The sequence below is a fragment of the Periophthalmus magnuspinnatus genome, chromosome 19 (assembly GCF_009829125.3).
Source record: "Periophthalmus magnuspinnatus isolate fPerMag1 chromosome 19, fPerMag1.2.pri, whole genome shotgun sequence".
Taxonomy (NCBI): Eukaryota; Metazoa; Chordata; class Actinopteri; order Gobiiformes; family Gobiidae; genus Periophthalmus; species Periophthalmus magnuspinnatus.
In genome coordinates, this window is record NC_047144.1 from 28,686,403 (window position 1) to 28,710,774 (window position 24,372).

Here is a 24,372-nt window from a genome sequence, read left to right on the forward strand (position 1 = left end):
GTGATTAAATAAACACCTCTGAATATATAAAACTATAATCATTGTTGAAATATTTAGTTGTAATTTTTCTAGATAGTGTAATTTAGCGAATAAACTGCACATATATGAATAAAAGTATTAAGTCATTTATTATTTCCTTATTGTTGAGGCAATTTAAGGATAACATACTCAAATGGCTTAAAAAAGCATTGCGCACAAATCATGTTCTGGTGCACCCAAATGAAAATCTTAGGGATTCTGGTGCACCCAGTAGTATATCTTAAGTAGGACACACAGGTGACCTGGTTTCATTTATAGCAATAATATAACTTAATGTAACTTTAGTTTCTTTGTTCTTTTAAGATTGTTTAGTTAAAACATCCATCCATCCATCCATTTTCTTCTGCTTATCCGGGGCCGGGTCGCGGGGGCAGCAGTCTAAGCAGGGACTCCCAGACTTCCCTCACCCCAGACACGTCCTCCAGCTCCTCCGGTGGGACCCCAAGGCGTTCCCAGGCCAGCCGAGAGACATAATCCCTCCAGCATGTCCTGAGTCTTCCCCGGGGCCTCCTCCCGGTGGAACATGCCCAGAACACCTCCCTAGGGAGGCGTCCAGGAGTTAAAACATTTCAATGTAATTCATTGATTCTGGCCTGTAGGATTCACACACACTCAGCTCTTTCCCAGGGCCACGGCTCTCAACAGAAGCCACCACATTACCTGCATAAAAGGGAATAAGTATTACTATTTATGTTAAAGTAACCCTTTTATGTGCAGGACTGAATAACTAGACAAACATGCCACGACTCAGAATTCACAGACTTGACGCCAGACAGAGGAACCAAACAGTGGAAAGAGAGGTGACTGACAGTTGAGCTTAGCGATCAACCAGACACACACAGGAGCTACACTGCCAACCCCAAAAAAATGTTGTCACCAAAAAAAAAAGGTCACACACTCTAATATTTGGTTGCTCCGCCTTTAGCTTTGATTACATCACACATTCGCTGTGGCATTGTTTCGATAAACTTCTGCAATGTCACAAGATTTATTTCCATCCAGTGTTGCATTAATTTTTCACCAAGATCTTGCGTTGATGATGGTAGAGTCTGACGCTGCACAAAGCCTTCTCCAGCACATCCCAAAGATTTTCAATGGGGTTAAGGTCTGGACTCTGGACAATCCATGTGTGAAAATGATGTCTCATACTCCTGAACTACTCTGTCACAATTTGAGCGCGATGAATCCTGGCATTGTCATCTTGGAATATGCCCCTGCCATCAGGGACGAAAAAAATCCATTGATGGAATAACCTGGTAATTCAGTATATTCAGGTGTCAGCTGACCTCATTCTTTGAGCACAGACTGTTGCTGAACCTAGACCTGACCAACTGGAGCAGGCTAGTACTTATTTGCTTGGTTAAATCCAGGTGGCGACTTTGTTTTGGCCATGCAGTGTACTACAAGCCTCTTTTTGGCACATTGGGGATATATATATATATATATATATATATATATATATATATATATATATATATCATATATCAGGGATATATAGCAAGTGTAGTGTCCCATACATTTACACCAGCACAGCCACAGTCATACCGGGGTGTAAAAACACATGGGCAGGGCTCTAGGAGTGGTGGCTCTTTACAAGCAGTACAACACATGACCTGGAAGTGCTCCAAGTTCAGAGGACAAGAGCCAAAGGGAGTGCCCTTTTCATAGGAGAAACCTGGTAGCAGAAAAAAAACCTGTTAAGTGTTTACCTTGTCTATTGCAAGTATAATTTACTTTTTAGCTTAAATACCCCAAGAACACTGGCAGCAGCTTTGAGAGATGCGGAACAGTTGGCACTACTTTGAAAATATTGACACTGAAAGATGTGGCCATTCTTCACAAAGTTGTTTAGCAAGTCCATTCTGTCTTCCTGTTGAATTCACTCATTTATTAATTTATCACAAAATCATTTAACTATGAAAAAATGGAATGGAACCTGTCATAACATCAGCACCATGTTCCAGAGCTCATTGATCTGTTGTGGAGGGATACCCCTCATGTCAATATCGCTCTTCACTGTTTATTGCCAAATCTGAATCAGCGTTTTTGTCCATTAGGCATATCAGATCTAGCAATTGGCAAAAGACCCTGGTTGTTCAGATAATTAGTAATATATTAATGATCCATGCTATTATTTTGACATTGGTTACATATTTTGTTTCTACTTCTTCTAAAAAACAAACAAACAAAAAAAACAAAACAAAAAACAACAACAACTTTATAATGAAAGAAGAAAAAAATTAAATTGTACAGATGCTATTGGTTATTTAGTTTAGTTTTTGGTGACCCCTCTGATGGATGCAGATGTCCAAGATGTCCGATCACCATTAATAAGTTTATTGCAGCTTTTTGCTCTATCTTATTAAACAAAAGTAAAAAAAAAAAGAAGAAAAAAAAAAGAAATTTTCTATGTATGATATTGGTTCTTTTTCCCTACCTCATGTGTATGTGAAGCTGTCTGCACATGGAGACATCTGTGGGCTCATCATTCCCCAGGTCTTATATATTTGGTTTATTTATATTTGGTCTACCTGTTGTGAAAGAACAGTAGTGCTGACATACAGTTTTGTTTGTTTGTCAGCACAACTGTTATCTGTGCAGTTTGTCTTTTCTATAGGGCAGGTAAACTCAATAAACGGTCTGGTATTAACTCTCAATACACCATTTGCAACAGAGCATACTTAGAATGAAAAATTTATCGGTTATTGATCCTTTTTTAGTGATGACGGGGCTTTTGGGTCTGAGCAGCTTTGGCAGTGGTTACCTTCCCTTCACCATTTGGAGGTGTGTCAGGATCCTCCCTTCTTCTGTTTTCCCTGTTGCCTCCTCTTTCCTTCTATGTTGTCTGTCTCTCCTCCCACGTGCATATTGGACTACCTGATTTCCCTTGCTACCTGCAGTATAAGAAGCCTAGTTTTTCATCCACTTCTCCCCAGTTTGGCGCTGATACTTCTCCAGTTAGTAGATGTGTTTGGCTCCACGAAACAAGTTAACTTTTTCTGAATTTCTGTGTTACAGTTGCTTTGTCCTGAGTCCAGGTACCTTTAGGAAGCTCCCTACCTGTCTCCTAGCCTGTCTACCCCTCTATCGCTGTCTGTCTGTCTGCCAGGCAGCTTGATACCTACCCTTCCTGCACCTCTGGACCAGCCCAAAGTTCTAGACATTTAAAAACCATCAACAGAATCTTAAAATCAATCCTGAAGCTGACAGGGAGCCACTGCAGAGAGGCCAACACTAGAGAAATGTGCTCATAGTTGGTGCCCCTGAGCAGGCGCACTGCAGCATTTTGGACTAACTGTAAGCGGTGGATGGAGCCCTGATCCAACCCACAGTACAAGGAGTTACAGTAGTCTAATCTGCAGACGATGAAGGCATGAATGACACGCTCCAGGTCAGTGCGGGGCAGGTACGTCTTGATCTTAAAAAGTTTAGAGCCATCCAGTCCTGAAGGCAACTTAAAAGGGTTCAGATGCTATCTGTGGTGGGTTTTAAGGGCTCTGAGTAGCAGGTATTAGTTGTGAAGTCTGTTTTACAAAAAAAAAGTTTTTTTGTTTTTTTTTCTTAGAACATTGCCAGAAGTAGTTGGCTAGTTCTAATAATAGTTATAACAATGAGCTTTGTTTCCTTTATTTCACTGAAATAGACCTAAATGGAAGCTCTTTCCTTCTTTTCTAATGGTTCTTCTTATCGGCTGATGCTTTTTCCTCATTGCTTGTCTGGCTGATGCGCAAACACTGGTTTTATGTGTTGTAAACTTTACCCTGTAATGCAATAATAAACAATATATTTATGTGAAAGTGCAAAATGCTTTAATGTTAAAGTGCATATGGCAAGCTAGACTACTCACTTCCCTAAAACACTGTTGACATCATTATATTCAAGATTTTTACTAAAGATCATGCCTAGTTTTTTTCCAATTTGGTAATTTTGGTGGTGGTCATAATTGTACTTCCTGGACATTGGTAGCATATATGATATACGTAGAGGTATGTTAACTAGCAACCTAGATGTTAATGAGGGCCAAAACATGTCTAAATTATACAATATAGTAGTTATGATTTTTTAGACCTTTATCTTATTAAACCAATGTTTAAATTGTCAGAAAAGTTCCTTCCTTGTGCATAAATTGTCCCTGCATTTTGGATGGAATGGATGAAACAACTTATGACATATGCAGACGTATTCTGTTTTAGAACGTAGCACTACTTCCTGTACTTTTCAACTTTTTATTTGCAAAATATTTTCACAAATTGCTATTTGACAGATGTAAAATTATGATGAATATTGACCACAGGTACTATCCCATCAAACCAAAGTCAGAATTAGAAAAAAATATTTGAATCTGTGAAATCCACTTGAACATATTTACAGCAAATGTTTTATGTGGCATTTCATATTGACATCTCTCTTGACGACTTTAGTATGCCTCTCGGGTTTTGTCGCTTTTGTACACAGCTTGTCAACATTTATATGAGAATGATCAGCTATAATAGGAGTGTAAAATACTCTCCTGGGTTATGTATATGTGTATGCTCACTTTATGGCCAGATTATAGCCGTATTTTCTTCTCTCCTTGCTGATAATCGCACTTTTATTTGCCTCTCCTTGATTGAGAAAGGGTATCTAAACTCCCATAACATTAAACATGGTTGATGCATTTATTCTATTTTCTTTGTCTACCGGTTGCACCAAGTCCTCTAACTCACAACTTTAGGATTTGGGATTTAGGATTGTATGGCTTAAAGTGCATACGGTAAGACTATGAACATTTAAAACCAAAATAATGAGCATGACAGCAGATGATACGGAAAGTGAATGGAAGCCAGAGTCACTGGAGCCAGAAGTGCGCCCTCACATTCTATTTAGAACATGGCTGGCAAGCAGGTTAGCTCTACCCATTTGTATATACAGTCTAGGGTTCAATTCCAAGACCAGGTGGGGTTTGTATGTTCTCTCTGTATCTGGATTTCCCTTTGGGTGCAGCAGTTTCCTCCATAAATCCAAAACAACTGGAGATATGTACAGTAATGCAGAAAAATCCTGACTCTGAACCAAGCTCAAGATCTGGTGAATGGTCTGTATTGTACTTGCTCACTGTCCCTTTTAGGTTAGACAGAGGATGGATCAAATGCATTGGACAAATTTCCCCATGAGGACAACACAATCTACCATAACCTATATTCTTCTTATCTCAGCATTTAAAATGACAGATTAAACCAAAAGTCTGAAAACCAAGCACCAAAGCAGAAAGTAAGTTGCCAAACCTACAATTCCTAAATGTTCTCAATGTTTTTACTCAATTTTTTTTTATTAAATAACTTTACAAGGGTTCTTTATCAGCTGAGATCTTATAGCTAGAAACACATACTTCCATAGCAAACCATATTTCAGCTTCTACAACTGCAATGGCCAACCCCAGTCTACACAAATACATGATAACGCTGATATTTTGTTAAATGAATGCTTATGAATTGCCAGAAAAATGCCTCCCTTGTACGTAAATTGTAAATTGTCTCTGTATTTTGGATAGAATTATCAGTGTTGATGACATACAATAGATAGAGGTATTTCTGATAAAGAGGCAATAACAAAAATAAGAACAACGCACTTGGTCTTTCCAGTTGTTTCCAAAGTAAAAGAAACTTGTTACGAAATTATAAATAACATCTATTAATCTAAAGAAATACTTCAATTGCACTTTCAAAATCAAGAAAACATTTGTACTTTATGTGAAAAGAATAAAAAAGTCCAGTGCATCTTTTTATGTTTTGCTCTACAGTTCGACATTTCTACCTACAAACTGCAACTTGAATGATGTAAAAATAATGTAAATGTTGGCACAGGTACAATCCCACCAAACTAAGTCTGTCCATCCATTTTCTTCTGCTTATCCAGGGCCAGGTCGCGGGGGCAGCAGTCTAACCAGAGACTCCTAGACTTCCCTCACCCCAGACATGTCCTCCAGCTCCTCCTTTGGAACCTCAAGGTGTTTTCTGAGACCAGCAGAGACAGTCCCTGCAGTGTGTCCTGGGTCTTCCCCAGTGGGACATGCCCCGAACACCTCTCTAAGTCATATAAACTTTAAACTTTAAATAAACTGACCTGTCATGATAATTACAATATCAATACTTACTATACTATACTTTTGGGAGTTAAATATTTATTGTTTGTACTTTTTCGTTGTGCTAGTTGGGAACTTTTTGTTATTTTTCCATACTGTGATAAGATCTGAGCTACAGAGGCTTGAAAAAATAACTTCTATGATTCACTGAATATTTCATTTATTAACTGCAACTCATGTTCATTAACAATACTAAAAAGATGGAATCTTTTTTGGGGGGAAATATAGCATCGTCTATATTATATTTTCTCAATATATCATACTTCTAAATGTGTTATCATGACAGCCCTACGGACTTATTGATATCTTTTGGAGAGTAGTACCTCAAGTAACCCCACAATACCTCTGATTGTAAACAGGTACTGTAGAGACAGACTTCCATGCAGATTTGATTAAATTGAAGTGAACAGTTTGAGCACACAGGCCTAATTGAAACGTCTGTTGCCGTGGATACATCTGGAGAGGTGCGTCTGCAGAGTCAACGCGCTGCTGGAGACTTGTCCGTTTCCCCTTGGTCCTGGCAGATGTCCGGCTCCTCTGCTGCCTCTCATGTGGTGCTCTTCTAGAGGTAATGTCATTAGAAGGCCTGCCGAACATCTGAGCACAGCAATTCACGAACAGATAATGTTGTCTTAATCCACTGAGGCTGCTCCTGCTGTCTGCGAAGTCAGGAGGACGGAGATGACTACACTGTCTCGATAAATGTGAAACTCTCTTCAGAACTTTTATCACTGGAGTTTTTGCTGGATGGTATTTCAATAGCGTTGAATAAAAGTCCAGACAATGCTCTGTATTTTAACATATAGTTTATTTCAGTGATGCATGTGAAATAAAGATACTCATTGGTTACCTATCATTTAGAGCAAAATCAAATGTCGTTCCCTCATCATAAACATGCCTGAAGAGGTTTTAGATGTCATCCATGCATGTTTGAGTAATCTTGCTATCTCTTGAGGGCCCTAATAAAACCTTCCTTCCTAAGCCAGACTTCGAGAGACTTATCCATGCATTTGTCTCCAGCAGGTTAGACTACTGTAACGGCCTGCTCACTGGCCTCTCCAAGCTGCTCGGGTCCTGACTAGAACCAGAAAGTTCACACGTGTGTCCTATGCTCAGGTCTAGAACCAGGAAGTCCTGTGGCTCAGAGAATAGACTAGCAGCTCTGCATGTGAACAAGTCTCCATGGATCAGAGTACATCTCCCACATGTTAGATCCATATGAACCATCTCACACTCTGAGGAGTTCAGGGACTGGCCTCCTGCTGGTGCCCAGAGTCAGGACTAAACATGGAGAATCAGCATTTCAGTTTTCTGCAGCTAAAACCCAGAACTGATGTGAGACAGACCTCTACTTTGACACTGTTTAAATCCAGCATCCAAACGGTTCTGTTTAGCTGTGCATAAGACTGAAAGGTTTTTATTCTGCATTTTTCTGTTTTAATGTTAATTTCATGATGATTATTTATGACTATTTATGTTTTAATTGGTGTGATTTTAATGCCTTTCTTATTTTGTAACACACTTTGAATTACTTTGTATACGAATTGTGCTATACAAATAAACTTGCCTTGTCTTATGGTTAGCAGAAGGAGCCCAGGCCTCTTGTACATGACTCAGCCCATATGCTTACATAACCCATGCATAATAATAATATACAAAAGTAGGATACAAAACAGTACACTACAGTTCACAAACCTGACGCAATGTGTGGTAGTTTGATGAGAGGAATGCATGCTGATTGTGTTGTGATGGCACTCTGAAGGGGTATATGGTCACATTTTTGTATAGTATTTTTCCACCTCCCCTCCCCTGAACCGCCACCTTAACGTGGTGGAGGGGTTTGAGCACCCGAATGATCCTGGGAGCTATGTTGTGGGGGCTTCATGCCCCTAATAGGGTCATTCATGGCAAACAGGTCCTGGGAGACGGGTCAGACTAAGAGCGATTCAGAAGCCCCACATGAACAGTGAAAGAGCAAGGGAAGTTACGTCGCCCGGACTGGCACTCCACCTTGGAGCCAGGCCTGGGGTGGGTGCTCGACAGCGAGCACCTGGTGGCCGGGCCTTTCCCCAAGGGGACCGGCCAGGCCCAGCCTGAAGGAGCATTGTGGGGCCGTCCTCCCATGGACCCACCACCTGCGGGTGGAGCCATGAGGTGCAGGTTCAGAGAGATCTGGGCATGGACATGGAGACTAGCTCTGGGGACATGGAATGTCACCTCACTGGGGGGGAAGGAGCCTGAGCTTGTGCGAGAGGTTGAGCGTTACCGGCTAGATATAGTCGGCCTAGAACCCAACTCCTTGAGAGGGGCTGGACTCTCCATTTCTCTGGCCCACGGGGACAGGCGGCGAGCTGGTGTGGGCTTGCTCATTGCCTCTCAGCTCAGCCGCCACAATTTGGAGTTCACCCCGGTGAACGAGAGGGTTATGTCCCAGCGCCTTTGGGTCGGGGATAGGTCTCTCATTGTTGTGTCGGCCTACGGGCCAAATAGCAGTGCAGAGTACCCGACCTTCTTGGAGTCCCTGGGAGGGGTACTAGACAGTGCACCAACCGGGGACTCCATTGTTCTCCTGGGGGACTTCAATGCCCATGTGGGTAATGACGGTGACACTTGGAGGGGTGTGATTGGGAGGAATGGCCTCCCCGATCTGAACCCGAGCAGTGTTTTGTTATTGGACGTCTGTGCTAGTCACAGTTTGTCCATAACAAACACCATGTTTGAGCACAAGGGTGTTCATCGGTGCACGTGGCACCAGGACACCCTAGGTCAGAGGTCGATGATCAACTTGTTGAGTTGTTGTGTCATCTGACCTCCGGCCGCGTGTCTTGGACACTCGGGTGAAGAGAGGGGCTGAGCTGTCAACTGATCACCACCTGGTCGTGAGTTGGATCCACTGGCGGAGGAGGAAGCCAGACAGACCAGGCAGGCCCAAGCGCATCGTGAGGGTCTGCTGGGAACGTCTGGCAGAGCCCTCTGTCAGAGGGGTCCTCAACTCACACCTCTGGGAGAGCTTCACCCTGATCCCGAGGGAGGCTGGGGACATGGACTCCCAGCGGGCCACGTTCTCCACCTTTATTGTCGATGTGGCTGCCCGTAGCTGTGGCCGTAAGGTCTGCTGTGCTTGTTGCGGCGGCAATCCCCGAACCCGGTGGTGGACACCGAAAGCAAGGGATGCCGTGAGGCTGAAGAAGGAGTCCTATCAAGCCTTGTTGGCTCGTGGGACTCCTGAGGCAGCTGATGAGTACCGGCGGGCCAAGCGTGCCATGGCTTGTGCGGTCATGGAGGCAGAAAATCAGGGTTGGGAGGAGTTCGGGGAGGCCATGAAGGAGGACTATAGGATGGCCTCAAAGAGATTTTGGCAAGCCGTCCGACGCCTCAGGAGGGGGAAGCAGTGCTTCACCAACACTGTTTACAGTGCGGGTGGAGACCTTGACTGGGGACGTTGTTGGGCGGTGGAAGGAATACTTAGACCATCTCCTCAACCCCACCGTCACGTCTTCTGATGAGGAAGCATAGACTGGGGACCCGGAGGCAGACTCGACCATCACTCTGGCTGAAGTCACGGAGACAGTTGGCAAGCTCCTTGGTGGCAAGGCTCCAGGGGTGGACGAGCTCCGTCCTGAGTACCTCAAGTCTCTGGATGTTGTGGGGCTGTCTTGGCTGACACGTCTCTGCAACATCGTGTGGCGGTTGGGGGACTGTGCCACTGGATTGGCAGACCGGGGTGGTGGTCCCTCTGTATAAGAAGGGGGACCGGAGGGTGTGTTCCAATTACAGGGGAATCACACTCCTCAGCCTTCCCGGTAAGGTCTATTCCAGGGTACTGGAGAGGAGAATCCGACCAATAGTCAAACCTTGGATTCAGGAGGAGCAGTGTGGTTTTCGTCCCGGTCGTGGAACACTGGACCAGCTCTATACTCTCCATTGGGTCCTTTAGGGTTCATGGAAGTTTGTGTGTCCCTTGTGGTGTCCTTTGGGGGTGCTCCAGGAGTATGGGGTCCAGGGCTCTTTGCTAAGTGCTGTCCGGTCCCTGTATGACCGCAGTAGGAGCAGTGTTCGCATTCCCGGCAGTAAGACAGACCTGTTCCTGGTGCATGTTGGACTCTGCCAGGGCTGCCCTTTGTCACAGGTTTCTGTTCATTATATTTATGCACAGAATTTATAGGGGGTCTGGTTCGGGAATCACAGGATCTTATCTCTGCTGTTTGCAGATGATGTTGTCCTTATGGCTTCATTGAGCCAGGACCTGCAGCAGGCACTAGGGCGGTTTGCAGTTGAGTGTGAAGCGGCTGGGATGAGAATCAGCTCCTCCAAATCCGAGGCCATGGTTCTCAACTGGAAAAAGGTGGCTTGCCCTCTCAAGGTGGGTAGTGAGTCTCTGCCTCAAGTAGAGGAGTTCAAGTATCTCAGGGTCTTGTTCACGAGTGAGGGAAGACTGGAGCATGAGATTGACAGGTGGGTCGGTGCAGCAGTGATACAGTCGCTGTATCGGTCCATTGTGGTAAAGAGGGAGCTGAACCGCAAGGCAAAGCTCTCGATTTACCGGTCAATCTACATTCCCACCATCACCTATGGTCATGAGCTCTGGGTAATGACAGAAAGGACAAGGTCGTGGATACAAGCTGCCAAAATGGGTTTCCTCTGTAGCGTGGCCGGGCACACCCTTAGGGATAGGGTGAGGAGCTCTGTCACACGGGAGGAGCTCGGAGTAGAGCCGCTGCTCCTACATGCTGAGCGGAGCCAGTTGAGGTGGCTCGGGCATCTGCTCAGGACGCCTCCTTGACGCCTCCCTAGGGAGGTGTTCTGGGCATGTCCCACTGGGAGGAGGCCCCGGGGAAGACCCAGGACATGCTGGTGAGGGAAGTCTGGGACTCCCTGCTTAGACTGCTGCCCCCGCAACCCGAACCCGGATAAGTGGAGGAAAATTGATGGATGGACTTTTCCTCTTCCTCAAAGTGCTTTGAGTGCCTTGACAGTGGCTCAGTTGGTAGAGTGTTTTTCCACTGATGCGAAGGTTGGCGGTTTGAATCCTGCTCTCAATGTAAACATCATTGGTTAAGCCGTCAGATCCCGACCCATGAGTTGGCAGTACGATTCCAGCTCCCACAAATTAATGTTGCTGTGTCTTTGGGCAAGACACTTAACCACCTTGACTCTACTGTCTGCGTACACTGGTGTGTGAATGGGTGAGTGTTTTTTTGATGTAGTGCTTTGAATGCCTTAAAGGTGGAAACACGTGACCATTTACTACAAGGGGGAGTGATTTAGCACGGGGAAGTAAGGAGAGGGGGGTACCCTAACTAAGGAGAGGGGGTACCCTAACTCTAACTAACATTAAAAGTTAAGATGGTGATCATTAAAAGTTAAGATGGTGATCTAAATATGCTATGTGTTAACAATGAATACCCCATAGAAGTGTATTACACCCTCTTTAATGACTGCAAACTTATTTAATTAGTATGTATGCCAGGTCCGGTACTAACCCCAGAGACCTGTAGCTACTTTGAATCATTTGCTCCATTGATTACCCATCTTCCTCCACCCGATGCCTCTTACTTCAGGTAGAAAAACGGCCTCCACAACCTTGTCCATTGGCGGCCCGGCTCTTCAAACCTCCTCCGCTCGGCACCTTTTCATTACAGCTCCATTGAAAGCCCTGTATTGACCAAACGGCACATAAAACGCTCATGTTTGTGTGTTGGTAAGTAAGCAGGTAGCGCTCCTCTGCTCTCGGAGGCAGAATTTCTCTCGGGCACTGGAGCTACACAAAGCGGCATCCGAGATTGATCGGGAGATAATAAGGCAGGTCTGGGAGAGCTCGGATCGATGCGGTGAAGACCATCTTTCGGAAACCTGGATGATTCACTCCCCGCGAAAATCTATCTAACTCTACAGCTCATTTTTGCATTGAATTTGGGAATAAATAGCGTGTTTGAAAAGTAATTGATTTAGCACCATAAGCCTCTAATAATATGCCTTTCAGAATGTATTTACTTCACTCCATCTCACTGAACCACGGAGCAGCAAGGGGGGAAGGTTTATGGTGAAGATTTAGTGTCCCCTTACGACACGCTAAACAGATTTTTATTGCCAGTTCCACAAGGTCCCAGTTGTTTGGAGCAAAATGAGTGTTCCTGGTAAAAGCATTTGTAAAACAGCCAATTTAATGTCTCCCACTTAGAACCGCTATTTATCACTTTAGAATTTAACTTTGTTCATATTGCTTGGGGACAAAAAGTCTTCGAGCATGACTGGAAATACAGGAAGGTATACGCTGTGGTAATTACAGAGTGGCACTGCGGTGATTACTATTGTTTCTAAAGGCACTTTTGATGCAGGTTGGACACTTATCATAGATATGGCTATGATCCTCTACTATTCTTGGGAGGATTAAATATCTTGCCAGTTCCAAAATAAACCCAGAACATATTTTTCACAATAACTCCATATTCTTTAAAGCACAGTATGCAACTTTCTGAAGGAGGCACTTGTATGATTCCATGGAAATAGCAATGTATAACCATACTTCAGAACTTTCTCTATGGGAATTTATGTGTGTTATGCTTTTCTGTGGAAGGTTATCGCCATGGAAACAAGCAGAATGTGGCCCTCCGCTTTTCAGTGCAATAAACAAAACTTTTTTTTTGTTGCTATTTCTTGACTAAAAAGTTACATATTATGACTTTAAGATATACAAGATATATTGGAACACCAACAAATGTAACTCCTTTTGGATATCCCTTCTGACAATTAATATTGCAATAAATGAGATTTGGATATTGTTACAACCATTCTTTATAGATGTTTATTGTTTATTTTGATCCCCATTAGCATCAGCATTTGTGTATCTGTGTTTTTTCTAGTAGTGGGCTTGCCACCTATTTGTCTCCATGGAGATGTTATTGGTGTGCCTAAAATGTTATATCATCAAACTTTTTTTCAACTTTGTCTCATTCCATTGCTTAAAAAATGCAGGGTTTGTTTGTTAAACTTATAAATGAAAGAAAACACACCTCCGACCATTCTGAATTTGTCAATACCAGTTCCCCCCCCCCCCACCAATGATAATATTTAAGACATTTTAAAGGTACAAAACTTACAGTACAGTAAATTCCTAAGCTTTTTTTTTTTTTTTTTTTTTTTTTTTATAGTAAAACATCGACAGGCCACTTTCCAGACACATTTATTGGGCTGATAACATTACTCAAACACAGTGTATGACCATTGTAAACAAGAAAACAGAAAAAAGGCATCAGCTCTCCAGAAGTCAAAGTGCGCCAAGCTTTTTAAAACTCTTATTTTTTTTTTTTTTAAATCCTCTTTAAATATCTTTTTGTTACTTTGTTACTTTTCTTTACATTTTTGTGCAGTATTCATAATTATAATATGTACAAATGAGGCCAAGACACTGGTAGCTCCGAGGCTGTTGAAAAGCCGGTAAATATTACGCCCCTTGAGTGTTTTTAGTAAAATGGGAAGGTAAGGCCGTGTCTCGTTAGCATGCCTCATCGAGAATGAATTATCGTGTGGACCATCTTGACCATCAAAAAGTTGGGGCAGTGACTTGTAGTTCTTGATAGCTCTATTTACAAAGTCCCAGGATGGTCCGAGGTGGCTATCAAATAAATGCTTGTTGTTTACCCAAGTTCTCCCAAAAAATGTATCAAAATGTCCTCATAGATATTAAGGGGAGGGGGTTGTTAGCAGGTGATAGCATCAAGGGTTCTTCTCAATGTATGAAAACAGGAGTCTGTCTTTGCCTCCAGTGCAAAGTTCATTGGTTTCAAGTTCTTGTTTTTCTATACAATGGAAATTCGTGGGTGAGATGCACGGTGGAGTGGCCAAGTCCCTCGAGACTTCTCCTGGTTGGAATGCCGTGGATGAGTAGATGAGAAGCTACTTCAGCAACCACTCGTTCACTGGAAGAGAAGAGAGGAAAGGGATTAAAAGGTGTCATTTAAGAACCCTGACAAGTAAATGCCTTGTGGAAAGACTGCATAGAAAAGGGTTCTGAGGAAGTTTTACCTGACTCAAAAGGATAGTATATTTGTGAGGTCTACTACAGGAGTCCCAAATGGATTCCAGGAGAGATATGGTTTTATGTTATAATAATGTGAGAAGCAACATTGAGAGTAATGTGTTTACTATGTACATCTTCACAATTACCGTATCACCTTAAGAATACCCAAACTTGGAAGGTAGGCAAGGTTGGGTCTGGTTAAAACTCTGATGGAAGACAAGTACTGTGGAAAATAAAAAGTACTGTACTTAAATACATTTTACAGTGGATCCTTTTTTTAAACTTCTATTTAACAACATTTGAGAGCAGATATCTGTGTTTTTTATTCTGCACTGGATTTTTGAACTGGATTAAAAAGTACAAGTACTTATTATATATAGTTTGAGACTAGAAATGGATGAGAGGCTTATATATATATATATATATATATATATATATATATATATATATATATATATATATATATATATATATATATATATATATATATATATATTTATTATTTTCTTTTTAATGAAAATGTAAAAATATATAAGAACAGAATAAATGCCTTTTACTTTATGTAAGTGAATAGTAACATGGTGAAAAGTAGGAAATATCATGGTAACTTGGATAACAAAGGATACGTGCATTTGTTTTAATATTATCTCCAAGATAATACAAACAATTTCTTTGGAAGATTTACAATCTGCACACTGAGTTAGGGTTAGAGCTACAGACTTTGAAGGAGCCTAACTAAAACTTCTTTTCTTCTCTTACTGTTGAGTTTAGTAGAAAAGGCTGTAGGGCTTTGATGATGAAACCCAATGCAAAGTTTACTCACAGACATGAGGGGACATCAAGTAGGAACTAAACCATAGAAACAACACCAAAATAAAGCCTAGAAAACAGTTAGGGGAGCAGTCACAGGGGGGCAAGGCTGCAGACGTGGATGTAATAATGAACTCTGTGGCCTTGTTTTATGCTTCGGGGCTATTTGAGCAGCTTGTGCTACGTCAGCCCTGGACATATCATCATAAACTGAGGAGATGACAACAAAAATATCTCCCTCTTGTACAATGAACTAGATTTGTGTAGGCAACTTGAGAAGCAAGATACAATTTTGTGTTTTCTTGATGCAACATATGATTTAAAAGCCTGTATAATAATAATGGTAATGGATTCAATTTATATGCTGCTTTAGTGGACTCTTGAAAAAAGTGCTTTGCATTATTCATTCACTCCATTCTCAAAGGTGGTAGGCTGCTACTGTAGCCTCAGCTGCACTGGGGCAGAAAAGAGGCTGACAATCTGTGCCACTGGTGTCTTTAGCCACTGGCAATCACTCACTCTTACAACACATTCAGCTGGATGGAGTGTCTTGGCTAAGTATACACAAAGGCTGGAGTATAGAAGAGCAGGGCTATGGTTTCTGGGCCAGCTAGATCCACAATGCCCCACCACTTTTAAGAAAATTTGGAGTTGCACAAAATATTTTGATTTGTTTCAATATGACAATATAACAACTATTACTATGTTTGACTTTCTTTGAGAAAAATAAATTACAAAAGGCTTTAGCAACATTGCTCTGCCAAAGTTCCAAACCAGTATTGAAAAAAAAACAAAAAAACAAGTATGAAATAATGATCTGTTATATTTGATAAATAAAAAGTTTGGGGGGCTTTATGACATAATAAATTTACGGTTATAATGCTGAATCCTTATCAGTTTTTAAGGTCTTATCTCATTCACACATGTAGAGTACTCCTGCATATTAAGGTTTTTTTCTTTGCTATCACTCAAAATGCAAGTTCCACCTTGTGATGTCATTAGGTGGCAATCCAAAAAGTGCTATTCTCCATTTCCACAACTTCACTGACTCATTCCAATAATGTAAAAGCATCTCAACTTGAAGCTATAGTATTTAATCCTCATTTGCACATCTTAATTCTGCAGTGCTGAAATCATGGTGTACATATATACAGGCATAACTGGCGACCCTCTGGATGGTAGGGAAATTTGTCCTCTGCATTTGACCCATCTTTCATCTCCCCAGGAACAATACGTGATGCAGCGTAGTGATCCAAGACCTGTCACCATGATCTTGTTGGTCAGGACTACTTGGAGGATTTGACCTATTGTGCATGTTTATGGGTTAATGGGGGAATCTAGGAATCAAACCCAGAATCTTTTTGCTGTTGACAAGTTACTCATGATAGAGACGCGGGTGTGTAAACACTTAACCCACTGTGTCAATGTCAACCCAATATGGCTAAAACAGTGGAAGTATTGTAAATGTTTTATCAAGGCTGTTAAGGAAGGGCATCCAGCATAAAAAGTTGAGAAAAATATATACAAATTAAATAAATACAACGTGATTATACATTCCCCTATGAATTTAACCAAAGTTCTCTTCCTTTCACACTTGCTTATCTGCCTGCTTTATCAGCCTCTGACGACTCCCTGCATTCTAATTCAAGTTTATTAATTACAACGAAGCACGCAGATCAGACAATAAATCCTGCAGAATTTATTGGATGTCATATCTAAAACAAATTATAGCAGGGCCAATATTCTCACCTCAAGATAACAGCCAACCGAGGTGAGGTGAGGAATCAAATGTACGTAAATATGCAGAATTTTGATGAGATATGAATGGGTTTAATGGAATTTGGCACACATTAATATTGAATAGAAAAGTCTAGTCAAGTTCTCATTTAAAGCAGAACTACGTAAGTTTTCTTGTGGGATGTCTGTGTTCACCAGTATGGCATTAAACCTATCAATCTTGTGTTAAGATAGTGTGTTTTACTGCTAAAAAGTACTTTGAAATACCGTGGCTTGCACAAGTATTTATCCCCCTGGAACTTTTTCACATATTGTCACGTCACAACCACAAATTTAAATACATTTTCTTAGCATTTTATATGAATGAGCAACACAAAATGGCACACAAGTGTGAAGTGGAAGGAAATAGTTTACAAGATTTCCTAATTTTTTAAAAATAAAAAACGTAAAAGTGCAGTGTGCAAAATTATTCATCCCCCTTTTTCTTGAATGCAACCAATAGCTTTTAGAAGTTCCCTGGTGATTTTGGAAAGATTGAATGTTGACCTAATGGCTAAAAAGACTTCACCTGTGTGTAATCTTGTCTCAGTATAAATACAGCTGTGCTGTGAAGGCCACAAACATTTGGTAAGAGAGTGTTGGGAAGCAAACCCCAAAATGTCAAAAGGAGCACACCAAACAAGTCAGAGAAAAAGTTGTGGTGAAATTTAAAGCGGGGCTTGGATCTAAAAAGATTTCCCAAGCATTGAACATCTCAAGGAGCACTGTTCAATCCATCATCTGGAAATGGAAAGAGTATGGCACAACTGCAAACCTACCCAGACATGGCCGTCCATCAAAACTTACAGAATGAACAAGAAGAGCACTCATCAGAGATGCAGCCAGGAGGCCCATGGTGACTCTGGAAGAACTGCAGAGATCCACAGCTCAGGTGGGGAATTTGTTCACAGAACAACTATTAGTCATGCACTACACAAATCTGGTCATTTGGAAGAGTGGCAAGTAGAAAGCCATTGTTTAAAACCATCCATAAGAAGTCTTGTTTATAGTTCGCTAGAAGTCATTTGGAGGACATGTGGATAAACATGTGGCAGACGGTGCTCTGGTCATGTAGAGGAAAACTAACCCTGCACATCACTCTGAACACACATCCCCACAGTCAAACACGGTGGTAGCAGCATCATGCTGTGGGGGTGCTTTTCTTCAGCTGGAACAGAGAAACTGGTCAGAGTTGATGGGAAGATGGATGGAGTTAAATACAGGGCAATCTTGGAAGAAAACCTGTTGGAGTCCGCAAAAGACTAGAGACTGAGGCGGAGGTTCACCTTCCAGCAGGACAACAATCCTAAACATAAAGCCAAAGCGACAATGGAATGGTTTAAAGTAAAACATATTCATGTGTTAGAATGGTACAGTCAAAGTCTGGACCTAAATCCAATTGAGAATCTGTGGCAAGATCTGAAAACTGCAGTTCAACGGTCTCCATCAAATCTGACAGAGCTTGAACTGTTTTGCCTGGAAGAGCAAACATTTCAGTCTGTAGGTGTGTAAAGCTGGTGGAGACATCCAAAAGACTTGCAGCTGTAATTGCAGCAAAGTATTCCACAAAGTATTGGCTTAGGGAGGCTGAATACTTTTGTATGATGCACTTTTCAGTTTTTTTTTTTTGTATCTGGAAATGATAAATAATACCCTCCCCGAACCGCCACCTTAACGTGGTGGAGGGGTTTGAGCACCTGAATGATCCTGGGAGCTATGTTGTTGGGATCTTCATGCCCCTGGTAGGGTCACCCATGACAAACTGGTCCTGTGAGACGGGTCTGACTAAGAGCGGTTCAGAAGCCCAACATGAAGAGGAATCCAGCAAGGCCAGTTACGTCGCCCAGACTGGCATTACCGGGGAAACACCCTGGAGCCAGGCCTGGGGTGGGCGCTCGACAGCGAGGGCCTGGTGGCCAGGCCTTTCCCCACGGGGCCCGGCCAGACCCAGCCCGAAGGAACAACGAGGCGCCGTCCTCCTGTGGACCCACCAGCTGCGGGAGGAGCTATGAGGGACGGGTGCAGAGAAAGGACAAGGTCGTGGATACAAGCAGCTGAAATGGGCTTCCTCCGCAGAGTGGCCGGGCACACTCTTAGGGATAGGGTGAGGACCTCAGTCACACAGGAGGAGCTCGGAGTAGAGCCGCTGCTCCTATACGTCGAGAGGAACCAGTTGAGGTGGCTCGGGCATCTGCTCAGGATGCCTCCTGGACACCTCCCTAGGGAGGTGTTCTGGGCATGTCCCACCGGGAGGAGGCCCTGGGGAAGACCCAGGACACGCTGGAGGGACTTGGGGTCCCACCGGAGGAGCTAGAGGATGTGTCTGGGGTGAGGGAAGTCTGGGAGTCCCTGCTTAGACTGCTGCCCCCGCGACTCGGCCCCGGATAAGCGGAAGAAAATGGATGGATGGATGATAAATAAATAATTTATTTTAAAAGAAATTCTTTCTACTTCACACTTATGTACCATTTTGTGTTACTTATTCACATAAAATGCAAATTGAACAATATTTAAATCTGTGATTGTGACTTGACAAAATTTGAAAAAGTTCCAGAGGAATGAATACTTTTGCAATCTTACCTGGCTTGTTGCGTCACATACTTGCCTCCATGGAGACAGTTTAATCCTCCATTCCAGGCAAAGCTATAATGTATCCAAGGACACATGCAGGTGGCAGACCCTCTACCACAAAAATTACATAGTACACCTTTAATATATTTATACTCCTAAACTGAAGAAGTGTCCATAAATGTCAGTGTATTGATTAATTTAATCCTGGTGTAGTCATGGCCTGGTAAAACCTTAGTAGACAGGATTGAATCATGTAGGATGCACAGTTTCTTGTCATACTGTTAAATGGTGTCCCACAAGGCTCAGCACTCAGACCCAATTTGCTCTTCATACATTCATATTAATGTCAAAGTTTAGTATTGTCAGTGTAGTATTTAAAATTCAGATACTAAATTGGCATTGAAACTCTTTTAAACAAAAAAAAAAAAAAAATACCACATGGTATAATAAACAAATACTATTATCTTGTGTTGAAAATTACAATATTATCTATAAAAGAGCTTTCAAATTTTCATTTGGGTATCAAATATTGAGTCCATTCTTTAGTATTGCGACAACACTAGGATTTAGCATCTTAAAATCCATTGATTTCACGTAAGTTTAACTTCTAAAATGTGTGATGTCACCATCCCAAGCTCTATTGAGATCTACTTACCCTAATTTTTATTCAAATGAAACAAAAATGTGTTGAATTGTGTGCGAGAGCTGCTCACCCCGGTACTGGAGCTTCTGGGCCCTGTTGTTGGGGCAGTCCTTCCCCTGCACACTGAAGTTGATGTTGGTTCGGATGCAGCGGTTGTTGAGAGGTTGAACAGGCCGCACGTTGTCACTCATACTCAGGAAGATTTGAGACGGCTGGTTCTGGCTCAGCAAACGCAGAGAGTGCATCTGCGCAGAGCAGAGACACAGGGACAAGCATGAGGTACTTTAGACCAAATATCAGTCACTAGCAAATGGTAGAGTATTAGATCATTTAAATAGAATGTCAGACATTACACAACATGTATCTTAAGGTACAATATGTAACTTTCTGCATGTCACTTGCATGACTCCATAAAAAGTTAGACCCACCCTCAGGAACATTCGTTGTGGAGATATGTTTTATACCATGTTGTGGAATATTATAACTAAAGGAACAACATAAGAGTCAGGTTTGTGGAGATGCAAGCCTGGTGACAGTAAGGCTGTTTTCTAAATATTATTGAATTATAGAATGTTGTGATGTCATCTGAAACACAGCAATATACTGTTTAAGCTCTTGAAGTCAAAGTAAATCTGCTGTGTTCTGTCTGCATCAAGTTATAAAATGCTAGTTGTTTTTAGCATAGCCGTAATGGCAAAACTTTGGTCTTGCCTCTACAGTTGTTAGACATGGTGAATAGTAACAACAAAAAGTAAGCTAAACCAGGATAACGGCACAACGATATCTTGGAACCAATGTCTAATCCAGCTGTTTTCTTTTGGTTTTTTTCTGGGTTGGCGCATACAGTCATCCACTAACCATAAGGAGGGTTCAAATACCGATAGCTAGGATACTCAAACATGCATGGATGATGTATAAGTCCTGTGCTCAGGTCTCTGCACTGGCTCCTGTGGCTCAGAGAATTTAAAGCAGCCTTAAGGACTCAACTCAACTCAGCAACTCCGCTTGTATACAAGTCTCTCCATGGACCAGCACCAAAGAACATCTCCAATATGTTAGTGCCATATGAACCATCTCACAATGTCAATGTCTTTCTTAAAGCACTTTGAATTACTTTGTGTGTATTGTGCTATACAAATACACTTGCCTTTCTTTGCCATGACATAAAACCTCTTCAGGCATATAATAATTTGCAAATTTTACATAATACATCCTGTTTAACTCACTGTGGCAATATCAAACCATTATGGCCAAGTATTGTAAATGTTATATCTAGACACAAATGTAATATAGTGTCTGAAAATACTGAGATGCAAGATGGTGATGATGCAATATTTTAATAAAATTTACTTGAAAACAACAGATTGTATTGTATACTAACATTTAAATATTCAAGACTTTTGAGAAGCTATTTTCTCCTTTTCTTCATTCTATCCAGAAAAGGCTGAGATAGCTTTACCTGCATGCGAGTGAGGTACACAGGCTTGTTCATGAGGATCCAGGTGGCCGTCTCAAAACACGGAGGTATGGTCATGGAGCCATCGTACGTGATGAAGCTGTGGGTTTCCGGGTAGACCTCCTCGATGTTCAGGCCCGTCAGCAGGTACGCGTCATCTGGGACAAGACAGATGTGATAGATACAGTGAGGTTGTATTATTAAGTTCATATAAAGTTTTTATTCTGACAACGAGTAAGTTAGGAGGAAAAAATGGGATGTTGAGAAGGAAAAATGATTACTCGAAGATGTGTGACACATCAAAATAAGGAAACATTATACTTTATGAATTTGAAAAGAGGAGTAACAGAATGTGTTTTGAAAATACATAAAGGTGGGAAAAAAAACTGTGTAGTTTATGTTTTGTAAGAAGCTGCAAAAAAGAGAATAATAATTATAAGGGTGTAAGAAGGTATTTTCCTGTCAATTATTTTTTATATAAGTGCACTAACTTCTCTGGTGGGGGTGTGTCACCTGCTTGCAATGTATTGATGGAACAGTAGTGACTTAAATCTACTATCTGTAAGTTTATTAGATTTTTTTGTCACCCCTCCCCTCACCTCACATGGCCTTTGTTCAGTCTTTCCTGTGCTCTCTGGTCTTCTTTGGTCAGACCAAAGCTGACACACTATCAGACCACAGTAACAGAGATAGCTTTTAGTGGTATTCTGGGAAAATACAACAGGGCCTGGTCGGCAGTAATTACAAATGGTAGTTTTGAAACCTAGGACTGCTTAGCCTGGAAAGCTGTGGCATGTGTGGTGTGAAACTCCAGGCAGGTGGCAGATAGACCATCCACCAGAAATGGTACATAGTGCGCATTTAGCACTAATCAGGCTTAAATTGTTTATGTAACAGCACTGCCTTAAGAGTCAACCTAGTCGACCTAGGACTAAAATGCTCCACAATATGGAATTAAAGAATTGTGATTGTGTCTGCTGTGTAGTTATAATCTACGACACGAATGGATCATTATGTATAATTTGCACATTTAAAATTACAACATTCCTCCTGACTTAATGAAAGAAACAAGTCCACCAACTTCTGCATTAGAAAGTTGTGGTACTCAACAGGAGCTGAAGTCGTCGGCACCTCCAATGGATAGCTGCACATCACAATAGGGACCCACAGATTTTTTTTTTCATTTGTCCTAAAATGACTATGCAACACTGCATACATAATATTTTACCATGCATAGATTTTGCATAATAGGTCTGCTTTAAACTTTAGACAAGTCTCATTCAGAAAAGTTACAGAGTGCGAGTTAAATAGTGTACCTAATCAAATCAAATTTCAATTGCCCTAAAATAATTAAGTTAAATTTGTTGAAATAATAATATTGACTTAAACCTATTTCTAATTCAATAGTTGTTCTAGGACTACACTGCATTGCGTGGAATTTTCCACAGTGTGGCATTAAACTTTGAGAATTGTTAGATAATACCCCTTTAGCTGTAAGCAAAGCTTCGATTATTGCACCATTGCCCTAAAGCTATTTATAATTTAGGAGTTAGCCTTTCTTCACCAGAAATGTTACATAGTGTATTTTAACAAACTCTTCTATTATTAATAAAACAGCATTGCTTTAATGCTATTTCTAAGAGTTGACCTAGAACTAATATTTCCTGAAAAGCTTGCATTTATAAATACAGAAACCCCTCCTCACAAATGAACCATAATGAGCTCAGATTATGTGGACAATCGCCTTTATGTGAGTGATACGCAGGCTCCATCTCCCTGTGCCGAGAGAGCTGTTCTTTGATGAATTATTCCCTTTGCCTGTGCACTGGATGTATGGATGGGAGAGGGGAGAGCGGAGAGCCGGTGTAGCCTGGGGCCTGGGGGCCTCGGGAGGGTTAACCAAGTGCAGATCTGAACCCTCTGACAGGGCTTCCGCCTCAGCGCAACCACCAGGGGGCAGTGTGTTTACCGTGTTGTGAGCGGCTCCACCATTAATACAATTACCATGGGCTTTTTTCAAACAGACTGCAGCCGTCTGTAGCTCACCTCCACAGCTTCTCCTCTCTCAAAAAGAGAGAGAAAAAATAAGCTTGGCATTGGGAACTGACCTGCACATACATGAGGGATGTTGCTTAGCAGAAGTGCAGTACTGAATGGTTGTTTACATGCACACCAAAGATATGATCACTCTTTTATTTCTGGTGTTATCTGTTCATTATGTAACAGTGGTTAAGTTCACATGCACACCAAAATCATATTATTATCTCATTTCTGGGGCTTTTAAATGGTTTAAATGACACACAGATGTCATTTATTTATTTATTTATTTATTTTACCAAATTTGCTACTAAAGGCTGGCCAATTGTAATGTGATGGCGCCCTGAAGGTGGTGTGACTTAACAAAAGAGAAACCTATAAAATTATTTATTCTTTATTTTGGTCAAGCAGTGTACAAATAGAAATGCATGAGAGGCAAGTTGCAGTATATACACAGCTCTACCAGTGAGCCAGTTCTATTATTTAGGTTGTTGTTATTTTTTTTAATCAATGCATCATTTTGGCTTTACTGAAGAGTACTTACTTTTATACGTTATTCTCGTGATGGTGTCTCTGTTCAGCATCCGGTTGAGGAAGGAGTTGGATGATTCAGCAATCTGCAAAAAACAGATAAATACACAGTCAAGAAACACAAATGAGAAAAGCAAACTTATAAATCTGAATTCATTTGTATAGGACCTTATACACAACTTGTCCATATAATGCCCACACAGAGGGACCCTTTAAAAAGTATTTGGAGAAACTATTACTCAAGTAAAAGTGAAACTGTAAAGGACTGGATGTCACATATACTTTGATTTATGATTTAGTTAAAGGTCCTATATTACACAACATTGAATCTTATGAGCTTTAGGCCATGTTATAATGCTGTTACCTTC

The 24,372-nt window shown here is 41.5% G+C and overlaps 1 protein-coding gene across 1 annotated transcript in view; it reads right to left on the reverse strand.

Annotated features, from left to right (window-relative positions):
- Positions 1 to 13,395: 13,395 nt before the first annotated feature.
- ca10a (carbonic anhydrase Xa) overlaps positions 13,396 to 24,372 on the reverse strand; it is a 352,599-nt gene continuing 341,622 nt past the window's right edge. The window contains exons 6-9 of the mRNA XM_055229558.1: positions 24,018 to 24,090; positions 21,440 to 21,594; positions 20,051 to 20,225; positions 13,396 to 14,079 (exon numbers count right to left, since the gene is read on the reverse strand). Coding sequence (XP_055085533.1) covers positions 14,057 to 14,079; positions 20,051 to 20,225; positions 21,440 to 21,594; positions 24,018 to 24,090 — 426 coding nt within the window. The 3' untranslated portion in view covers positions 13,396 to 14,056. The remainder of the gene's footprint in view (positions 14,080 to 20,050; positions 20,226 to 21,439; positions 21,595 to 24,017; positions 24,091 to 24,372) is intronic.